General features: G+C 50.0%; 1 protein-coding gene across 1 annotated transcript in view; it reads right to left on the bottom strand.

Moving 5' to 3' along the window:
• Window positions 1-20800, bottom strand: part of LONP2 (lon peptidase 2, peroxisomal) — an 885840-nt gene that overhangs the window by 741514 nt on the left and 123526 nt on the right. Inside the window, exon 5 of the mRNA XM_069217806.1 lies at window positions 8400-8578. Coding sequence (XP_069073907.1) covers window positions 8400-8578 — 179 coding nt within the window. The remainder of the gene's footprint in view (window positions 1-8399; window positions 8579-20800) is intronic.

The following is a 20800-nucleotide window of genomic DNA, read 5'->3' as shown; positions in this document are numbered from 1 at the left end:
GTCGCTCCTCTTCTTTAGATGGATGGGGTGGAGCAAAGAAGGTGGGCAGGGTTATGTTCTGACCCAGATGAAATGGGGTCACCACCTTGGGGAGGAAAGAGGCACACGTTCTGAGAACCACCTTCTCTGAAAACATGGTGAGATACGGTGGTGTGGATGAAAGAGTCTGCTTCTCACTCACCCTCCTGGCAGATGTTATTGCCACTAAGAAGGCTGCCTTGATGGTGAGCAGCCGGAGGGGACAGTCATGTAAGGGCTCAACGGGAGGACACATAAGAAATTTGAGGACCACATTTAGGTTCAACTAGGGCATAACAAACGGCTTAGGGGGAAACATATGTACAATCCCTTTGAGGAATCTATGTACAATGGGAGATTTGAAAAGTGAAGGATGATCAGGCAGCCGTAGGAACGCCGATAAGGTGAAACGATTGCCCTTGAGAGTAGCCAAGGCAGAACCCTGCTGGTCAAGGGACAATATAAAGAGAAGGATATCAGAAAGAGAAGCAGAAAGAGGATCAATAGATCTTTCTGTACAATAATATACAAAGCGTTTCCATTGGCAGGAGTATACCGTTTTAGCGGAGGGACCCCTGTCTGCCAATATAACTTTACAGACTCCGGTAGGAAGGTCAAAAGCCATCAGCTGTCGCCGCTCAATCTCCATGCATGCAGACGCAGAAGTGACAGGTTCTGTTGGAGAACCTTCCCATGCTGCTGCAACTGAAGATCCTCCCGAAGGGGCAACCTGATTGGAGGACTGATGCTCATTTTCAGAAGCTCGGAATACCAAACTCTCCTTGCCCAGTCTGGACCCACTTGGATTACTTGGGCCCGGTCATTCTTGATCTTCTTGAGAACTCTGAGCAGAAGTGGTATGGGCGGAAATGTGAGGCCTAAGCTCCACTTGCGATGAAAAGCATTGCCGAGCGATTGCCGCCTTGGAAACTCTAACGCGCAATACTGCTGATATTGCACGTTCTCTGCAGAGTCAAACAGATCTACCCAAAATAGTCCTTGAAAGAGTCCTTGCGCCATCTCCGGGTGGAGATATCCTTCATGATCCGCTAGACACAGACAGCTGAGTTCGTCCACCCTGGCGTTGAGAGAACCTGCCAGGTGTTGAACCACAAGGGTTATGCCCTGCTGTTCAACCCATGTCCAGTGATGGAGAACCTCTTGACAAAGGGTCAACAAGCCCACACCACCCTGCTTGTTGTAGTACCACATTGTCGTGGGGTTGTCCATGAACACCTGCACTATCATCCCTTTTACAACAGGAAGAAATGCTTTCAATGCCAGTCGGATCGCCCAGAGCTCCAGTAAATTGATATGGAGTCCAGATTCCGACAGAGACTAAAGACCTCTGATCTCCACCTCTCCCAAATGGCCGCCCCATCCCAGAAATGACGTATCTGTCACTACTGTAAGATCTGGCTGGGGAAGGGAGAGGAGTCTGCCTCTGACCCAACTGCAGTTCACTAACCACCACTGCAGGTCTTTTGCAGTTCCCTCCAATATCTGAACTGTGTCAGTAAGATTCCCCTGATGCTGTGCTCACTGGAACTTCAGGTCCCATTGCAGAGCCCTCATATGCCATGCATGACTAAAAGGATGCAGGAAGCCATGCGTTCCAACAGCCTCAGAGTCTGTCTCACCGAAATCCAGGATAGAGGCCGAAACATCGGTATCATAACCTGAATATCCTGGACTCGCTGCTCGGGAGGATAAGCCCAAAACTGCACTATGTCTAGAACAGTTGCAAGAAAAGAAAGCTTCTGAGAGGGAGTCAGGTGTGACTTTGTCATGTGTATAGTGAACCCCAGCGAATGCAGGAGTTTCACTGGCGTCTGAAGGTGGTTGACGAGAGCCTGGGGCGTAGGAGCCTTCAACAGCCAGTCGTCAAGGTAGGGGAAGACTGAAATCCCTAATTTGCACAGATGAGCTGCTATTACTGCCATCACTTTTGTGAACACCTGGGGGGCACTGGTGAGACCGAAGAGGAGCACGGTAAACTGAAAGTTCTCGTGACCCACCTTGACCTGTAAGTAGCGCCTGTGGGCAGGCAGGATGGTGATGTGAAAATACGCATCCTGCAAGTCCAACACTACCATCCAGTCTTCTTGGTCTAGGGCAGGCAAGACCTGAGCAAGAGTGAGCATCTTGAATTTCTCCTTTCTGAGGAAGAGATTGACAACCCTTGAATGCAATATAGGGCAAAGACCCCTGTTCTTTTTTGGAATCAGAAAGTAGCGGGAATAACAACCACTGCCTACTTCTGACATAGGGACCCTTTCTATGACTCCCTTGGCCAAGAGAGCTGTGACTTACTCCTTGAACAAGATTAGGTGATACTCCATCAGCAGTTCTTTTAATGGAGACATCAAAGGAGGGAAAGGCTGGAAGGGGAGGGAATTGCCCTTCTGTATGATTTGCAAGACCCATTTGTCTGATGTTATGGGCAGCCAGCGAGGGAGATGAAATTGAATCCTCCCTCCAACTGGATGCGTGTGGTCTTGCAGAATCATACTAGGAGAACTTGGGCACTGTGGAAGCGGGGGGCTGGGTGGTGGCCAACCCCTGGCTAAACCCTCTGGGCCCGACGGTACCACAACCTCATCCGTGCACTGGATGTTGAGATGATTGAGGATGGTGGCTGATTTGCGGGTGGCGTGGTACCACACCCCTTCCGAAGCCTCGAATGTGTCGAAAGGCAGACTGCTGGTAAGCAGGCACTGAGAGGCTCAAGGATCTGGCCGTAGCCTGGGAGTCCTTGAAGCATCGATTCTGCCTTTTCTCCAAATAGGCGTAAGCCATCATAGGGCATGTCCAAAACGTTTGCCTGGAAATCCCCTGAAAAGCCAGATGTACAAACCAAATTGTAAAGGGTCCTGAGACCCCTCCCATTCCACCTCCTCTGTCTGGATGATCGTAATAGGCCTCAGACATTGATATGGCCTCTGTTGGTGCCGTCAAAGTCAGACTCGGCATTGTACAACGCAGTTCTGGCTTCAGATCATCAGGGATGAGGATGGGGCTTGCTCCACCAGTGGGCGCCGGTGGAGCGTCGACGCCGGGAGCAACGCAAGAGCAGTGGGGAGCATAAACGTCGGGAGCAACTCTGGAGGAGGCCGACTGTGTGCACTCCGGTATCGGATCCTGGAGTCCCGACCGGTGCTGAGGCTGAAGCAGCCGCTGTCTAATCCAATGGGGCCCCTGCCGACCCTGAAGGCATTCCAGCGGGGGCAGCCTGCTCATATACGAGGCCAATGGCGTCGTAAAACTCTCCGAGTTGAGCGGGAGTCGTTCCAGCTCCTGGAAAGTGGGGTGGGGTGCTCGAAGTCGACCCTAGCATTGGTTCCGCAGAACCGTGCCTGGAACGTCGATGTTTCCAAGACACCTCATCGGCCAACGGGCTTGGCAAAGTTGAAGTCCGCTTGGACTTCTTCTTTCTGTGCCTCTTCCCCGAGTGCCTGGAGGACCTCAAGTGTGATGAAGAGGACCTAGGGCTCCTGAAGCGGTCCTGCGACCTCCTGGGAGTCATGCCAACTGATGTCGACTGCCGGGCTGCCATAAGCTTCAGAGACTGCTCTCTCAAAGATTTAGGAGCCATGGCCCAGCAGTCAGAACACAACATACCTGATGGGGGTCCTTCCCCTATATGGTGCGATGGCATGCACCACATGGCTTGAAACCCATCTTTCTCGATGTCCTTCTCGCACAGACTTCAGAAAAAGACTTGACAAAAAGGTTGAAAAAAGGCCTGCCAAAAAAGGCAGAGGGTAGCATCTGTGGTTTTCGTCTGTTGCTATGCTGAAAGAGTCTGCCTGAACATTCTCTATGCCAGGAAGGTGAGTCACTGTTATTGTTAAGTTCCTGGCCAAAAGCCAGTTCCAGATTGTTTGTGCCTCCAGAGATAGAGTCCTGGATCTGGTGCCTCCCTGCTTGTTCAAGTAGTACATGGTGGCCATATTGTCTGTTTGAAGAAGCAGAGTATTTGTGGTGAATGCTGGAAAGAAAGCTTTGAGTGCGAAATGGACTGCACATAGCTCTCAGAGACTGATGTGATACGATCTCTCCTTCCGAGACCAAGAGCCTTGAATCTGTAGATGATCCATATAGGCACCCCATCTGAGTAAACTTCTCCTTCCGAATCATTTGTTGGCTAATCTTAGATCGAGAATGGGTCTGAATTCGTGCTTGTCCTTTTTTGGCATTAGACAGTACCTTGAGTAAAACCCTTTTCCACATTGATCCGTGGGAACTGGTTCTAGCGCCTTCTTCTCTAATAGGATTTTGACCTCTGCCTTGGGAGCATTGAGATGGCATCTGGATTGCTTCGGTGGAATAGAAGGCGGAGGATTGGTGAACCTGAGACAATAGCCATTTTGCACAATATTCAAAACCCCGACATCTGATGTTACGCGTTGCCACTCTTCCAGATAATGTGAAATACGCCCCCCTACCGGAGTGGGTAATGGGAGAGGGGGAAGTAAGGATTCAGGGTTTAGACGCAGATGTTTGACATCTTCCTAGGGCGGGTTGTGGAGTGGATCGACTCTGCATCTGTTTGCGTTGAGTTTGATACGGTCTCTGGTACTGTTGCTGCTGAGATCTAGGTGGCACCCAATGCAGAGTTTGGATTCCTTGCGAGAAAAACGTGAGGTGGTAGGGACGGAAAGACTCTTGGTTTTTTAATGCCTATAGCCTTAAAAGTGTCTAGTTCTGAGTTCATTCTAGACATCTCATCATCCGTGTGAGACACAAACCGAGTAGAACCTGTAAATGGAAGTTTCTGTATTCTTTGCTGTGCCTCTGGTTTGAGAGAAGTAAGAGGTATCCATAAACGCCTTCTCAGGGATATTCCATGACAATATCCATGCACTGCTAAAACATAAGAATCCGTTGCTGCGCTTACAATCTGGTTAGAAACTATGGCATCTTTGTTAATGATTTCAAGGAAATCTTTCTTATCTTTGGGAAGATGACAAGTGAATTGGATGATGGAGTCCCAAAGAGCGCGATCATATCTGCCCAAAAGGGCCGTAGCGCTAGCTGTCTTCATAGAAATGGCCGATGTTGAACAAACTTTGCGACCTGTCGCATCTAGCTTTTTGCTCTCCTTTTTTGGTGGAGAGGAGGATGAAGGAGGAGTTGAATGTAGCTTCTTGGCAGCAACAATAACTACGGAATCTGGTGTTGGGTCTGCCCTTAGAAATAAAGGATCCTGTTCTGGAGGACGATATTTCTTCTAGAGTCTAGAAGGCGCAGTTTTGGCTGTGGCTGGTGTCAAGAATAGGTCCATCACCGGTTCTAGAAGACCTGGGACCAGCGGAAGCAAGGGTCTTGCAGAAGACCGTTGGTGTAGGGTTCAAAGATAACTGATGTTGTTTGCGCAGGTACTGCCATAGGGATGTTAAATTCAGTAGCACCTCGGACAAGGACTTCCTGAAAAGGGTTTATGTCATTGATCGGAGAGATTCTTGGCGAAGTAGAGTCAGACAGAGTTGGATAATAATCTCTGGTAGATGATGAGGAATGCTGACGATGGGAGCGAGATGTTGATCTGTTGTTAGAGTCATGACGGTGGTGGTGTCTAGATCTAGAGATGAGTCTAGAAGACTGATAATGCGAATGTCCTGAGGATCCTACAGGAGTCGTAAGAACCTGGTTCAGAAGGCGGTATTGGAGGAGGCACCACAGAAGCAGGAGGAGCTGGTGGAGGTGGAGAAAGCGGCGAAGGCATTGTCGCATGTGGAGGAATGGATGGTTGAGGAGAAGATGGTAATAGCACGAGAGAGGCAGAGGATTCAGATGTGTAGTAAATCCTCCTTTTCTTCCTTGGTGACCTCCTCAATGTCGACAAACTCCTGGACGTGGATGCGTTCCTCTCGACGTCGATCCCCCATGACACTGGGTGTCCCTTGCCGTCGATCGTCTATGACGCTGGGTGTCCCTCGACGTCGATCTTCCATGCTCTGTCAACGACAGAGAGGCACTCTTCGACATCGGACGTCCATGTCGTCTCAACAGTGTGTAAACTCTTGACGTCAAAGAGACAAATGGTGTTGCTTCCTCGCCGGCGAGCTTGCTCTCGACAGCGAACATGTTGGCGCTGTTACTTGCCTCGACGTCGATGTTCTCGACGTCGACTAGGACCTGCGTAGTTTTTGACCAGAGCTGCGTTTCTGAGATGTTGTGCCTTCAATGGTCGACGAAGCAAGGGCCCTGGTGGAATATAACCTTCCCCTCGCACTAAGGTCCTACCGGTAGGCTGCTTTCTTCGTCTGCTGTTCTCTTTGGCCTGGAGGCGAATTTTCTCCCTGTCACTCCAGGTGCGTCTGGAGAAGATTTTGCATATCTCAAAGGCATCTGGTATATGTGATGCTGGAAGGTACATAATACAGACCTCGTGTGGGTCTGTTTTGGCCTTCTTTATGCCACAGCGAGGACACTTGTCAAAAAATGAAGGCATTTTGGATGTAAAAATGCCTTAAATTTCTGTCACGATTTTACAAAAAAAAAGACAGAAAATACTCAATCAAGATAAAAAAGTAGAGTAAAAGTGTAATCAAAATGATTTGATCAGAAATGTTTGTGGAAAACCTATAAATAGGTCGAGCTCAATGCTTCAGGGTTCTGTCAGAAGGAGCCGGAATAAAGAACTGAGGTAATTGTCTCTTGCTAAGCTTGATGCTATATGGGAGGACCATCTGCTCTAAAAGGCGCAGCTTTATTTTGATTCTGTATAATGGCAGCCTATGGGCTACACTGTCCTGCATTCCTTCATCCTTATATAACATTGCAAAAAGGTTTGTGAAAGTTTTTTTCTGAGAAATCTTTAAAATATTCATGCATATGAATGCATATCTACTTTACAGTACCTTTTTTTTTTTCAACCAAGTAGGATAAATAATTTTGGCCTTTGTAGCTTCTCCTTTAGGCTGCATATTGACATTCTTAAGAGACTTTGCAGGTCTTCCTGAAGAAAGGCGTACATCAACACTTAAGAAGACATTTTCAGAACAGTGCTCTGGGGTCCCCGCAGGGTGGCAGAACTATACAACGCTTATGACTATACATAGAAATCCCCTACGAGAGAAGTGACATACGCACGCCGGGGTGGTGCCTTTATTGGCGACCGTGAGGTCACAGACAGCTCCAACGACGCCGACACACGGATCCAAACGACACATGCCATCCGAACAACGCCACCCAATGGCACGTGCAGGGTACTATTCAGCAAAAAAATCCGGATTCCAAACTGACAACAGGAAATTCTACGGTAAGGAATCTGCAGCTAGAAGTCTCTATCAGATAGGGTTGATTTAAATTTTGATAGGACGAGCAGAGAAGAAACATCCTACACTATTTGCATGCTAAGACCATAATGTAAAAGACACTGGTTTGAGTAATTCATCATTGGATTTGAGTGTAGAACTTTCAGACTTTACACCCCAACACACTGATTCACATGAAGCAGCTAACACTTCATTTTTTATTCTTAGTTATGTTTAGGTACATGCTATAGAAAAATTAGCAGAGCTGAGGATTGTTTCTCTCTTCAATAAAAAATAAAGTTGTGAATAGTATTTTAATGGCATCTGTAAATGTTCTACAGGGGTGTCTGAAGCTGGGTTAATAAGGCAAAATAATTCTCTTTGACTTCAGCTTGGGAAGATGGATACTGTTTTCAAAGCGACAGTGCTTAATTTGTAAAAATAAATAAATTCCAGGGCCCTCGTCAGGGGGCCACCACAACTTGCTCCTCTTATTGCTATTGTCAGTGCTGCCAATGACAGTACCTCACAGCTACTAACCATCACACTCCTACAAGTGTGACATTTCAGATTACTCCAGGCCCCCCAATCTATAGAAAGGGCTTGGGTGGCAGCTAATAGTTGTTTTAAATGTATATTGAGTTAATAAACAACTGTTGTTCTGCTTACCTTTAAAATACACAAACAGTGCCACCATGTGGCAGCTGTCAAAAGTACTGGTGCTAAGCACCGGAAACCACTGGCTCAAATGAAGCACTGGGTGTATCTCGCTACTTTCCTCAATTGAATAAGCTAATTCCTGAAGGACTGACCGAGGGTTAAATTTGTGTGAGGTTGGGCACTATCCTAGGCAGGGTGTGGGTTGAGGTGCAATGAACCATCACTGAAATTTGAGTTTAGAAGGCAAGAAGGTTTACATTAAAGAACAAAAAAAAAAAAAAAGAACCATGCTTTTTTATTGGTCTAGGGAGCTGGTGTGGAGTATATCATAGCAAGAGACCCAAAGCATACAGACACAATAATGAACTGGGTACCTACACAGTTTGTAATATAATACATGTTCTGACTAAAAGTATATCATATCTCTGAACTTGGTCTCTATTTTCCATTACAACTCACCTTTTAATCTCCTTAATGCAGACTTTAAGAGCCGGCTCAGGCATACTAGAAGATTTAATTTTCTTTTCGAGCATTGCCATGTCATCAACATCATCATCATCCTCATCCTCTTCAGCATCAATTGAAAATTGCTTCCCTGGAATCTGATTCACCCGCCGGAAGGGGCGAATAGCTATGGTCTAGGAAGCAGAAAAAAGAAGTGTAATCATTGTTTGGACATTCATATGCATGGCAAACAGCGCATTCTTTGCACAATTAACACGTTGGGAGCTTTTAAATCCATATCCCCTTGAATATCAAATCAATCATCACACAAATACACTGAGATGTATAATCATATTCAGAATAAGAGTTGAAATCAGTTGCCAATTCTTGTGCACCTCGGTTTCTTTGAGATTAATATTTTGTTTTAAGAATACCTTTATATATTAGGTAACTGTTAAGTTATGGAAAACCTATCCATTAACTTTGAACAAGTTACAACATGTTGCAAACAACAGTGTACAATATGTAATAGGAGAAAAAGTTTTTTTTACCTGCAACCCTAGTTCTTTTCCAGGGTAAACCGCATCAAAGTTCTAAGCACTGAGCGATGAGAATCCCTTAGAAGTGAAATAACCTAATTTTGGGTACAGGTAACATTAGAATCGAATAACATTCCAAAGGCTAGAGCCTTGCAAGTAAAGGATTGTTTTACTTTAGTGCCTCAATCCTACACTGCTGTCTCAGGCGCCCAGCCACACACTAGCTCATTCATTTAAACCGTTCATCGTGGTCAGTTCTATTTTCCTTTTCTATGTCGCTAAAAGATTTCGGACTGGCAACTGGCTCACAGAATACACAGGTTACAATCTTTATTGACTTTACCTTTAAAAGGATTATTGCTCCCATTGGCAAAATCCTCTCTTTATAAAGACTCAGGCAAGTTCCTCTGTTCATTTTGCTTATTGATGCGGGAAAGGGAAACAATGTGACAAAGTATAGATGTACACTTCATAGTTTTTCCACTTCTTTCTGTACCACATGAAGGCTTTTCTCTATCGAACTCACCAACATAACTTTAACATACAGGCCACTGTTAAGCAGAAGTCTGCAACACTGGCTGAACTTTTCCGAAGGATGCTCTATACAAACATTCCAAAAGTCAGGTCTAGAAAATCACAATACAGGCGCTCTAGTTCAGTGCTCTATTTTTGCTAGAACACTGTGTGCATGGTTCTCGTTAGGTCTGACAGCTTCAGAATGGAATTAATTTGTATTGCTGTAAGAAATTTACTTTTTGCAATCAGACTCAAAAATAAGTCAAAGAAACATAGGCAAAACCGATAAACAGAAATGTGTACTGCATTTTGGAAATGTTGCCAGCAAAAAATATGGCGACTGTCCACAAAACATCCAAGACAAAAACACAGTCTTAGCTGGTGTGCTCATCAGTGTCCAATCTTACAGAAGCTACATCAGTTGCCTGCAAAGTATTTACTATGCAACTCTCAAATGACACTGAAAAAAACAAATACAAACTTTCATGAGAGAATGCCACCAACTCAAAATACCAGTCAAGATGCTATTCTAAAATATGTACCTGATTGTTTTAAGATTATTCCTCAACTAGACTGCCTGGCTCTCAGAGCACAGCTTGCCCTAGCGACCAGAAGCACAAAATGTAGCAAAAAAGTAACACTTAAACACTGTTCTTTGGACACTGGGTTCAAACTGAGATTTTACACAAAATCGCAATCCTTTCACTCGTGCCAAATGGCAAATAAAGAAATTCTGCTCAAACTGACCAAACTAAACAAATGGGGCACACACAGTTGCCAGAGTGCAAACATCAGAGAGGGATACACTTTGCTGCTTACTTGTATTGTGGCCCATGTACCACACACAGATCTCTCAATGCACCTCAGCTGCAACATACGCTACTTCCAATACATATTGAACAGCACTTTGTGCCCCATGGATTTTGGCAAAAGAGTTGGGCTGGGGGAGTAAGCCCTAAAAATCCTTGACTGGATAATATTTGTACATGAAATGATCTGCTGATAAATAGATGAAAATTACAGGATTGTTGGAGCGGCTCTTGTCAATCTAAAACTGGAACCACTCGGAAAATGGTAAAATCAGGAGCACTGCAACATTTAAGCGCTGGTAAGAGTAGTGTATTATTCATATAACAGAATCTCTCTCTCACATGCTAAGTGCATGTAGCTGGAAGTGTGAGGTTAATGAACAAGTTACTTACCTTTGGTAACGCTTTTTCTGGTGGCTACAGTAGCTACCTGTGGATTTCTCATCTTATGAATTCTGCAGATGTGCCATCATTAGACGGAAACTTTCTTCCCAGCTATTGACGTAGACGAGGACGTCACAATTGCATGGCTCCGCACGCGACTCCATCTGACACCATTGTGGCAATAAGAAGTCCTCGCTGGCGTGCTGACATCAGCTTCACCCTTTTGTTACGTGCCTTTGATGCGAACAGGTGAAAAGTGCCTTTGACGCGAACAGGTGAAAACCGACCTCACAAAAGCATATATATATATATATATATATATATATATATATATATATATATATATATATGCAAAAAACAAAGGAGAACTCTGGGAAGTTCCCAATTTTAGGTGGAGAGCTGCTCTAGTAAGGAGCACCCCGCAACACCAGCGACACTCTAGATTTGCTCACCTCAAATGTCTGCTTATCTAGCAAAGTCTTTAAGCATAGGATTAACATAGTGCTATCCTCGCCGAGCTAGATAGTGACAAAGGGGGTCATTCCAACCTCGGCGGTAAAAGGCGCTTACCGCCGTGCAGAAGACCGCCAGAACACCGTCGCGGCTGCGGTAAACTGCCACGGTCATTCTGACCCACAACAGGCAAACCGCCAAAATACAGACATCCACAAAAGTCCGCCACACCAAAGGCCAGCGAGAAACTGGCGATGACCAAACCTCCACCGCCACGCCAACAGAAATACGCCCACACTATCACGACACTCGAATCCCCGCGGCGGTCTTTCAAAGGCGGTATTCCATTGGCGGTACACACCGCCGCGCTCAAAATACACACACACTTACAAAACACAACCACATTGGACAATTCAAAATACACACACCTGATACACACACACACACCACTCCCACACACCCACATCACCCACAAACCTCCACTCCTAGAGATTCGTGAACACGCACAGAGAAAAGACATCCGAGCACCCAGACGCCCAATTCACTGTCACCCAGCAATATTTGCACGCACTTCACACAACACACCAATACACATCACCACACTTAGCACCACACAATCCACCCCACACATCACCCACACCACCCCATGGCACCGCAAAGACACCCCAGGTTCTCTGATGATGAACTCAGGGTCATTGTGGAGGAAATTGTACGAGTAGAGCCACAGCTGTTCGGGACACAGGTGCAGCACACCACCATTGCCAGGAAGATGGAGCTATGGAGCAGAATAGTGGACAGGGTCAACGCTGTGGGACAGCACCCAAGAAATCGGGAGGACATCAGGAAGAGGTGGAACGACCTACGGGGGAAGGTGCGTTCAATGGTATCCAGGCACAACATCGCGGTGCAGCGGACTGGCGGCGGACCCCTACCTCCTCCCCCAGAATTTACAGCATGGGAGGAGCAAGTCTTGAACATCCTGCATCCTGAGGGCCTCGCAGGAGTAGCTGGAGGAATGGACTCTGGTAAGTGAAATCTTCACTACTTCATCCCCCCCACCCCACCAGCATGCCAACTCATTCCCCCACCCTCACCCCCACCCCCATCACACCTACTCCTTGCAAATGTCTCACCATCACAACCCACCCATCCCAACACCTAGCCCTGCATGCGTCCACAAAGCATGGACACCCATCACCAAAGCATGCCCACTGCACATACACATACACCCCCCCAAACCATCGTCACAACATCCCCCACAAAGGAATGCCAGCACTGGTGTTCACGGGCACCCACCCATAGCACGCCATGGCACACACAGAAGCAATAACCATACTTTTGTACCCCTGCAGGACCCGAACGCCAGGTCACCGCGTAGGAGGGTCCACAAATGTCCACTCCACCCCCAGAAGAGGCCCACAGTGAGGACAGCAGCTCTGTCTCCCTGGATCTAGATGACCAGCCCGGTCCATCGGGGACCTCGGGACAGTCTGTTCCCCTCAGACAGCCACAGGCCACAGCAGATCTTCCCCCCTCTGGGAACACCAGCACAGCACCCACCCAGCGGGCCCATACCTCTGTCCCCAGGACACATCAATCAGCGGTGTGTCCACCACTACAGGGAACCCAGGCTAACCCAACACCCCAACAACAACAGGGACCTGGGGGCAGTGGTAGTGGGCACACGGTCCAGGGGACAGAGGCCCAGGGAAACAGGGGAACTATGAGGGCTGCTGTGCGACAGGGGGGGGACAGGCCCAGGGAACCCACTCTCCACGAGGCCCTATCCTCCATCATGGGAGCATACCACCACTCCCGGGAGACGATGGCGACGGTCCTGGCCAGGTTTCAGGAGATCCAGCTTCTGCAGGAGCAACAGTATATGGGGTTCAGGGAGGAACTAAGAAACATCAGTTCCGCCATGGGTACCATTGTAGTGGCCCTGAATCAGGTAGTCACCACATTGCGGGACACTGTGGCACCTCAAAGGGCCCCTGACACTAGCATGGACCAAGAACTGCCTACCACCTCCGCCGGCGCTAGTGGACAGGAGGCCCCGACACAAGACCAACAGGCCACCAGAACCCCACCCCCTGACGAAGGAGAACCACCCCGCAAGCGGGCCCTGAGATCCAGGAAGAAGACAGAGTAAGATGTCAAGACCCCCGCCAGCAAAGGATACCACCCTGATTGTCATCCCACTGTCCCACATTGTCACCCTGTCCAACCTTAAACTGCCCCTGCTCCACTTTCCACAGGCATTTGGACAATGCACCTGTTATACTGATAGTCTGGACTCTGCCATGGACAATCCTCCACCATCGCCCCTCACCGATTTGCAACCACCCATCCAATTTAGAGCACTTGAATAAACACACTTATTGCACATAAACAATCTGGAGTCTGGCTGTGATTTTAAACAAATGTATTTGACATGACCGTGCCAAAATGTTCATTCATATTGTGATGCCAACAAACCGCTGTCACACAGCTGTAGTCCATGGGGAAGCAAATCAGATGTCACGCAGTGGGGCCCACATCTCTGAAAACGGAAGGGAAAGTCACAACACAGTTACCATACACTGGGGAAAAAGTCAGACAGTAGAGAGGTAGAAGTCTTTAAGTAAATGTAATATGCTGGTGTGTACTCTTACCTGTGTGTCATTGAAAATTCTGCTGTATTACTGTGTTCCTGTTCTCTCTGTCGTCCTCTTCGGCTTCCTCCTCTTCACTCTCCACAGGCTCCACAGCTGCTACAACACCACCATCTGGACCATCCTCCTGCAGAAAAGGCACCTGGCGTCGCAAAGCCAGGTTGTGAAGCATACAGCAGGCCACGATGATCTGGCACACCTTCTTTGGTGAGTACATTAGGGATCCACCTGTCATATGCAGGCACCTGAACCTGGCCTTCAGAAGGCCAAAGGTTCGCTCGATCACCCTCCTAGTCCGCCCATGTGCCTCATTGTACCGTTCCTCTGCCCTTGTCCTGGGATTCCTCACTGGGGTCAGTAGCCATGACAGGTTGGGGTAACCAGAGTCCCCTAATAGCCACACCCGGTGCCTCTGGAGTTGACCCATCACATACGGGATGCTGCTATTCCGCAGGACGTAGGCGTCATGCACTGAGCCAGGGAACTTGGCATTAACATGGGAGATGTACTGGTCTGCCAAACAGACCATCTGTACATTCATGGAATGATAACTCTTCCTGTTCCTGTACACCTGTTCACTCCTGCTGGGGGGGACCAAAGCAACATGTGTCCCATCAATGGCACCAATGATGTTGGGGATATGTCCAAGGGCATAGAAATCACCCTTCACTGTAGGCAAATCCCCCACCTCAGGGAAAATGATGTAGCTCCGCATGTGTTTCAGCAGGGCAGACAACACTCTGGACAACACCTTGGAAAACATGGGCTGGGACATCCCTGATGATATGGCCACTGTTGTTTGAAATGACCCACTTGCAAAGAAATGGAGTACTGACAGCACCTGCACTAGACGGGGGATCCCTGTGGGTTGGCGGATGGGTGACATCAGGTCTGCCTCCAGCTGGGCACACAGTTCCTGTATAGTGGCTCGGTCAAGCCTGTATGTCAGTATGACATGTCGTTCCTCCATTGTCGACAGGTCCACCAGCGGTCTGTACACGGGAAGATTCCTCCATCTCCTCTCATGTCCCAGCGGAGGGTGCCTACGAAGGACAACAGCGAGCACAGAGTCAATCAACCGACAGGTACGTTCCCACAGCTTGCACATAACACGATTCCCAATGCATTGAAAGCTTAGTATGAGTGTTGATGCAAGGCCTAGGTATGTGTGACGCAATAGAAATTAAGCCATGTGGGCCCTTGAAATGGCGGCTGCCTGACCTGTGAAGTGTGACAGTGGGATGTGAGGTCAATGCGCTGGCGTGGCACACCGTGGCGATAGGCGGTCGAAGACCGCGGCGCAAAGCCGCATTGGTTAACATTGAACCCTATGGGTTTCAGGAGCCAATGACGATGTGCGCCGGCGGTCGCGGTACGCACCGCCGCGGGCGTGACCGCCATTTTCTATCTGCTTAATCACTCGATACCTGATCTTCCACAGGAGAGGACCTACACTGCAAGTGCTGCTGTGACCTCGGTCTGGAAGAGACAATGGCTCATGCGACTGGGGAAAGGGCCCCTGCCTTCACTGCGGAGGAGTTGGAGAAACTTGTGGATGGGGTCCTCCCCCAGTATGCGCCACTCTACGGTCCTCCAGACCAACAGGTAAGTACACTAGGACCATGCTTTGTGGGCAATGGCTGTGTTGAGTGAGGTGGATGAAAGATGGTGGGGAGGGGAGCGATTGAGGCATGCATCAAACGACAGATGAGAGTATGTGCCACATGGCAAGGGTGGGGATGGGGGGCCACTCATATCGAGCATGCAGAAGGTGATGACTATTTTTTCTCTCCCTGTACATGTCACATAGGTCAGGGCCCACCAGAAAGTCGCTATTTGGCGTGCCATGGCCAAGGACGTCCGGATCCTAGGGGTCCACAACAGACGGGGCACCCACTGCCGGAAGAGGTGGGAGGACATCCGACGCTGGAGCAAGAAGACGGCGGAGGCTCAGCTGGGGATGGCCTCCCAACGTGGGAGGGGTGCCAGTCGGACTTTGACCCCCCTGATGTCCCGGATCCTGGCGGTGGCCTACCCCGATTTGGATGGGCGCGTGAGGACATCACAGCAGACACAAGGGGATGAGTACAAACACATTCTGCTGACTTTGCACGCAGTGGAGGTGTCTGGGTGGGGGAGGAGGGCTGTGGGTATCCCTAGGCCAGGGCAATTTCTGTAGGCTAGGCCCCTCCGTAAGGCATGGCCCTTTGCCCCCGCCCCCCACCTCTGTAGGGTGCCAAGTACAGGTATCCATGGCCCTGTGTCATCTATGTGTGCAGTTGTCGTCCATAGGCTTGTAGGCCATGTCCCACGGATTGAGCAGTCGACCCCAAGTGCGTGGCGTAGTGCAGGGTGCTTCTGTGTCTGTCCTGTCCGCCAACGGTGTCGTCTATGCATGCACTCAACATGTCTTTATTTCTCCCCACCACCCTTTTTTGTTGTCTTCCTGTTCAAGTGTGCATTAGCATCATCAGGCGAAGGAGAAGTGGCATCGGAGCACGAGGGAGCTGCATCTCACATGGCCATGGCGGGCCATGCAACGGATTCAGAATTCACCAGTGAGACGGAGGGCGAGGGGAGCTCCACAGCGGGGACTCGTGCTGATGTCAGTGACAGCGACTCGTGCTCTGAAGGGAGCTCCCTTGTGGTGGCGGCAACATCCATGCCCCCCGCAACAACAGGTACAGCCGCCACCCAGCGCACCAGCACCGCCCTCCCAGCAGCCCCTCAGCGTTTGCCCCGTGCCCGCTCACCCAGGAAGGTGGGCATCTCCTTCGCCCCAGGCACCTCAGGCCCTGCCCGTCACCCCTGCTGCCCTCAGTGAGGAGGTCATTGACCTCCTGAGGACCATCATTGTTGGGCAGTCTACCCTTTTGAATGCCATCCAGGGTGTAGAAAGGGAGGTGCACCAGAGTAATGCATACCTGGAGGGCATTCATTCTGGTCAGGCTGCCCATCAGCGATCGTTCAACGCTCTGGCCTCAGCACTGATGGCAGCCATTGTCCCTGTCTCTAGCCTCCCCCCTCCAACTTCCTCCACCCAGACCCAATCCCCTGTACCTCTGCCTATCCCAGACACACCATCAGACCAGCCTGCACACACCTCAACACCCAAGGGAAGCTCATCCAGACATAAGCACCACACATCACACAAGCATTCACACAAGCAACATCCACATGTAGACATACCAACACCCACTGCCTCCTCTGTGTTCCCCTCCTCCTCGTCTCCCTCCTCCCTCCCTGTGACGTCTCCACTCACACTTGCATGCACTACATCTTCAGCCACTACGTCCATCACCAGCACACCCACCAGAACACTCCGCACACGTGCCAGTCACCACCCCCACTACCATTTACACGTCCCCTGTGTCTTCTCCCAGTGTGTCTGTCACCCCCTCTTCCAAGCTACACAAACGCAGGCAGCCACCCACCCAACAGCCATCTACCTCACAACAGCCTCCAGCCCAAGCACCTGCACCCAAAGACACCAGACTTCACACTCCTACAACCACATCCTCTTCCTCCACTCCCATATCCACTACACCTACCCGTCCCTCTCTTTCGAAATAGCTTTTCCTTTCCAAACTTGACCTCTTTCCAACAAATCCCCCACCCCGTCCATCTCATAAGGCTCCAATCAGCACCTCAGCCACCACAAAACCAGGACATATAAAGACTGTTTGCCATGGACTGTGGAGTCCCCCACCCTCAAGGCCACCCAGTTCAGCTAGGAGCCAAGGCACGGCCAGCCCACCCCCGGAAAAGCACCCGAAGATTGCCAGTGCCAGGCGCAAGACCAAAGACACCGGGGACCAAAATCCCTACCATGGCTCCGGCAGGAAGTGGGGTGCCACCTGGCACACTGCCCAAGGTGGGAAAGGGCCACAGGCGACCAGGGAAGGGTGGGAAGGGCAGCACGCCCGACAAGTCCGGCAGCAGGCCAGCTGGCCAGAAGGGCCCCACCAGCCCCATCCCAGGTGTGCAGGAGGACACCCACAGGCCCGGTACTGCAGCCCAGGAGGGCCCCGCAAGCCACGTCTCAGGTGTGCAGGAGGACACCCACAGGCCCGGTACTGCAGCCCAGGAGGGCCCCGCAAGCCAGCAGACAGATGGGCAGGAAGGCCCCGCTAGCCACATGTCAGGTGGCGAGTGACATCCATTCCATGGCCGGATCCGCTGACCTGAGCACTCATCTCAAGCACCGCTGCACTGGGCACCGCCGTCTCAAGCACCGCTGAACAGGGCACCGCCGTCTCAAGCACAGCTGAACAGGGCACCGCCGTCTCAAGCACAGCTGAACAGGGCACCGCCGTCTCAAGCACCGCTGAACAGGGCCCTTCATCTCAAGCACCGCTGAACAGGGCACCGCCGTCTCAAGCACCGCTGAACAGGGCACCGCCGTCTCAAGCACAGCTGAACAGGGCCCTTCATCTCAATCACCGCTGAACTGGGCACCGTCGTCTCAAGCACCGCTAAACAGGGCCCTTCATCTCAAGCACCGCTGAACTGGGCCCTTCATCTCAAGCACCGCTGAACTGGGCCCTTCATCTCAAGCACTGCTGAACTGGGCACCGCCGTCTCAAGCACCGCTGAACAGGGCCCTTCATCTCAAGCACCGCTGAACAGGGCACCGCCGTCTCAAGCACCGCTTAACAGGGCACCGCCGTCTCAAGCACCGCTTAACTCGGCCCTTCATCTCAAGCACCGCTGACCAGGGCCCTTCATCTCAAGCACCGCTGAACAGGGCACTGCCGTCTCAAGCACTGCTGAACAGGGTACCACCGTCTCAAGCACTGCTGAACAGGGTACCACCGTCTCAAGCACAGCTGAACTGGGCCCTTCATCTCAAGCACCGCTGAACTGGGCCCTTCATCTCAAGCACCGCTGAACAGGGCACCGCCGTCTCAAGCACCGCTGGCCCATTGGCAGAAGGGGCAGGCCATCATCTGTGTCGGGCAGGGCTGCACAAAGCACTCTGGGCACCAAGCCCCCTCCAGAACCAGTGAAGACTGTCATCCACTTAAAAGACTGTGGCTTTGCACTCCCCAGGATGGCACAGTGGCAAACCCACCCACTCTAGAGACTTGAGAGACTGTGGCTTTGCACTCCCCAGGATGGCACAGTGGGCAACCCACCCACTGCATCTACTTGAGAGACTGTGGCTTTGCACTCCCCAGGATGGCACAGTGGGCAAACCACCCACTGTAGAGACTTGAGAGACTGTGGCTTTGCACTCCCCAGGATGCAGCAGTGGGCAACCCACCCACTGTAGAGACTTGAGAGACTGTGGCTTTGCACTCCCCAGGATGGCACAGTGGGCAACCCACCCACTGTAGAGACTTGAGAGACTGTGGCTTTGCACTCCCCAGGATGGAACAGTGGCCATGGAGGCCCCTCGTGGATCTGGCGTCGTGGACTCATCTGGCTGAGGTGCCCCCCCTTCCCTTCCCCCTGAGGTGCCTGTAGTTTTGCTATCGGATGCCCCTGCAGTGTTCTCTCCATTGGTGTCAGGTATCCTGTGTGGGCTTTGACCATGTGATTTGGGCCCAGTGGTCCACGGACAATGCCTGCAAAAATGATCAGACTTTTAATATTTATGTATATAATAGTTTTAGATGTGTGATATTTTTATAAGCCAGTGATAAAATATATTCGACTGTTTATGATCATTTCCTTTTGTCTTTGCATTCTTCCAGGGGGTTTGGGGGGGTAACTGTGATGTATTGCTATGTATTGATGTGTGTGTTGTAGTGGGTGGGGGTGGGTGTGTCGCGTATGTGTGTCCCCGTAATTTTTTGCCTCCCCCCTCCCCTGTGTCGTAGGTGCAGTACTCACCATTGTCTTCTGCACCGGCGTTCGTGCTCCTGGTAGAGGAGCAGGAAGACAATAGCTGGGAGGATGTGGAGTTCTGATTCCATGCTGTCCAGATTCCTCGTGGGGTGTATGGAGGTGAGCGTTTTCCGTTTGAAATGGCTGTTTCCGTCGTGTTTTTATTGGCGGGGCTACCGCCCCGGAAAAGGTGGCAGATTGGTGGGTTGTGATAGGGTGGGCGGTACACTGACTCCCACCTGTCTGTTGGCGGTGACCGCTGCGCTGTTTGTTTGTCCCGCCGTGGCGGTCGGAGTGTTGAAGTGGCGGTCTCTGTTGGCAGTTTCCTCCAGGGTCAGAATTCCATTTTTTTAACCGCCAGCCTGTTGGCGGGTTAGCCGCCGCTTTAACACCGACCGCCAGGGTTGGAATGACCCCCAAAGTCTTCTGCCATTTGTACAGCAAAATCTTTAAGCATAGGATTGAAATAGTGTCATCCTTGCCGAGCTGTAAAATGACAAAAGCCATTTACCATATATTTTGCACTAGGGATATAATACAAGTACAACATTTATTCATATACAAATTCATCAAAACGTATGTACATTTATAATAAAGAAGTCTTGGTATGACCAGAAAGGTAACGAGGAGGCGGGTGGGACTGTGAAGAATCCACAGGTAGCTACTGTATCCACTAGAGCATTACTGAAGGTAAGTAACCTGTTCTTCTGATGGATACAACTACCTGTGGATTCCTCACCTTATGAATAGAGTCCCAAAGCAATACCACACTTGGAGGTGGGTGCCTGACCGGTCACACCAAGAAATCCTGCAACACAGAACATGCAAAATGGCCACCACTCCTGACTTCCGAATCCAAGCAATAATGCTTCGCGAACGTATGGAGGGAAGCCCAAGTTGCTGCTTTGCAAATATCCACTACAGGGACACCTCTAGCCAAAGCTGAAGTGACTTAGTCCTGGTGGAATGAGCTATAATACCTTCAGGAGGAACCTTCTTTGCCAATGAATAACAGACCTTAATGCAAAGAATGACCCACCTGGTTATGGTTCTTTTATGGACAGCTCTGCCTTTCATCTTGCCCACATATCCAACGAAGAGTTGGTCATCCAAACAAAAGTCCTTTGTTCTCTCAACATAGAAACTGAGAGCCCTTCTCGGGTCTAAGCGATGGAGTCTTTCTTCCTCTTTTGAAGGGTGAGGAGGAGGATAGAAGGATAGAAGGATGA

The sequence above is a fragment of the Pleurodeles waltl genome, chromosome 12 (genome assembly GCF_031143425.1).
Source record: "Pleurodeles waltl isolate 20211129_DDA chromosome 12, aPleWal1.hap1.20221129, whole genome shotgun sequence".
Lineage (NCBI taxonomy): Eukaryota > Metazoa > Chordata > Amphibia > Caudata > Salamandridae > Pleurodeles > Pleurodeles waltl.
The sequence above is the reverse complement of the archived record's forward strand: the minus strand, read 5'-3'. Positions and strand labels throughout refer to the sequence as shown.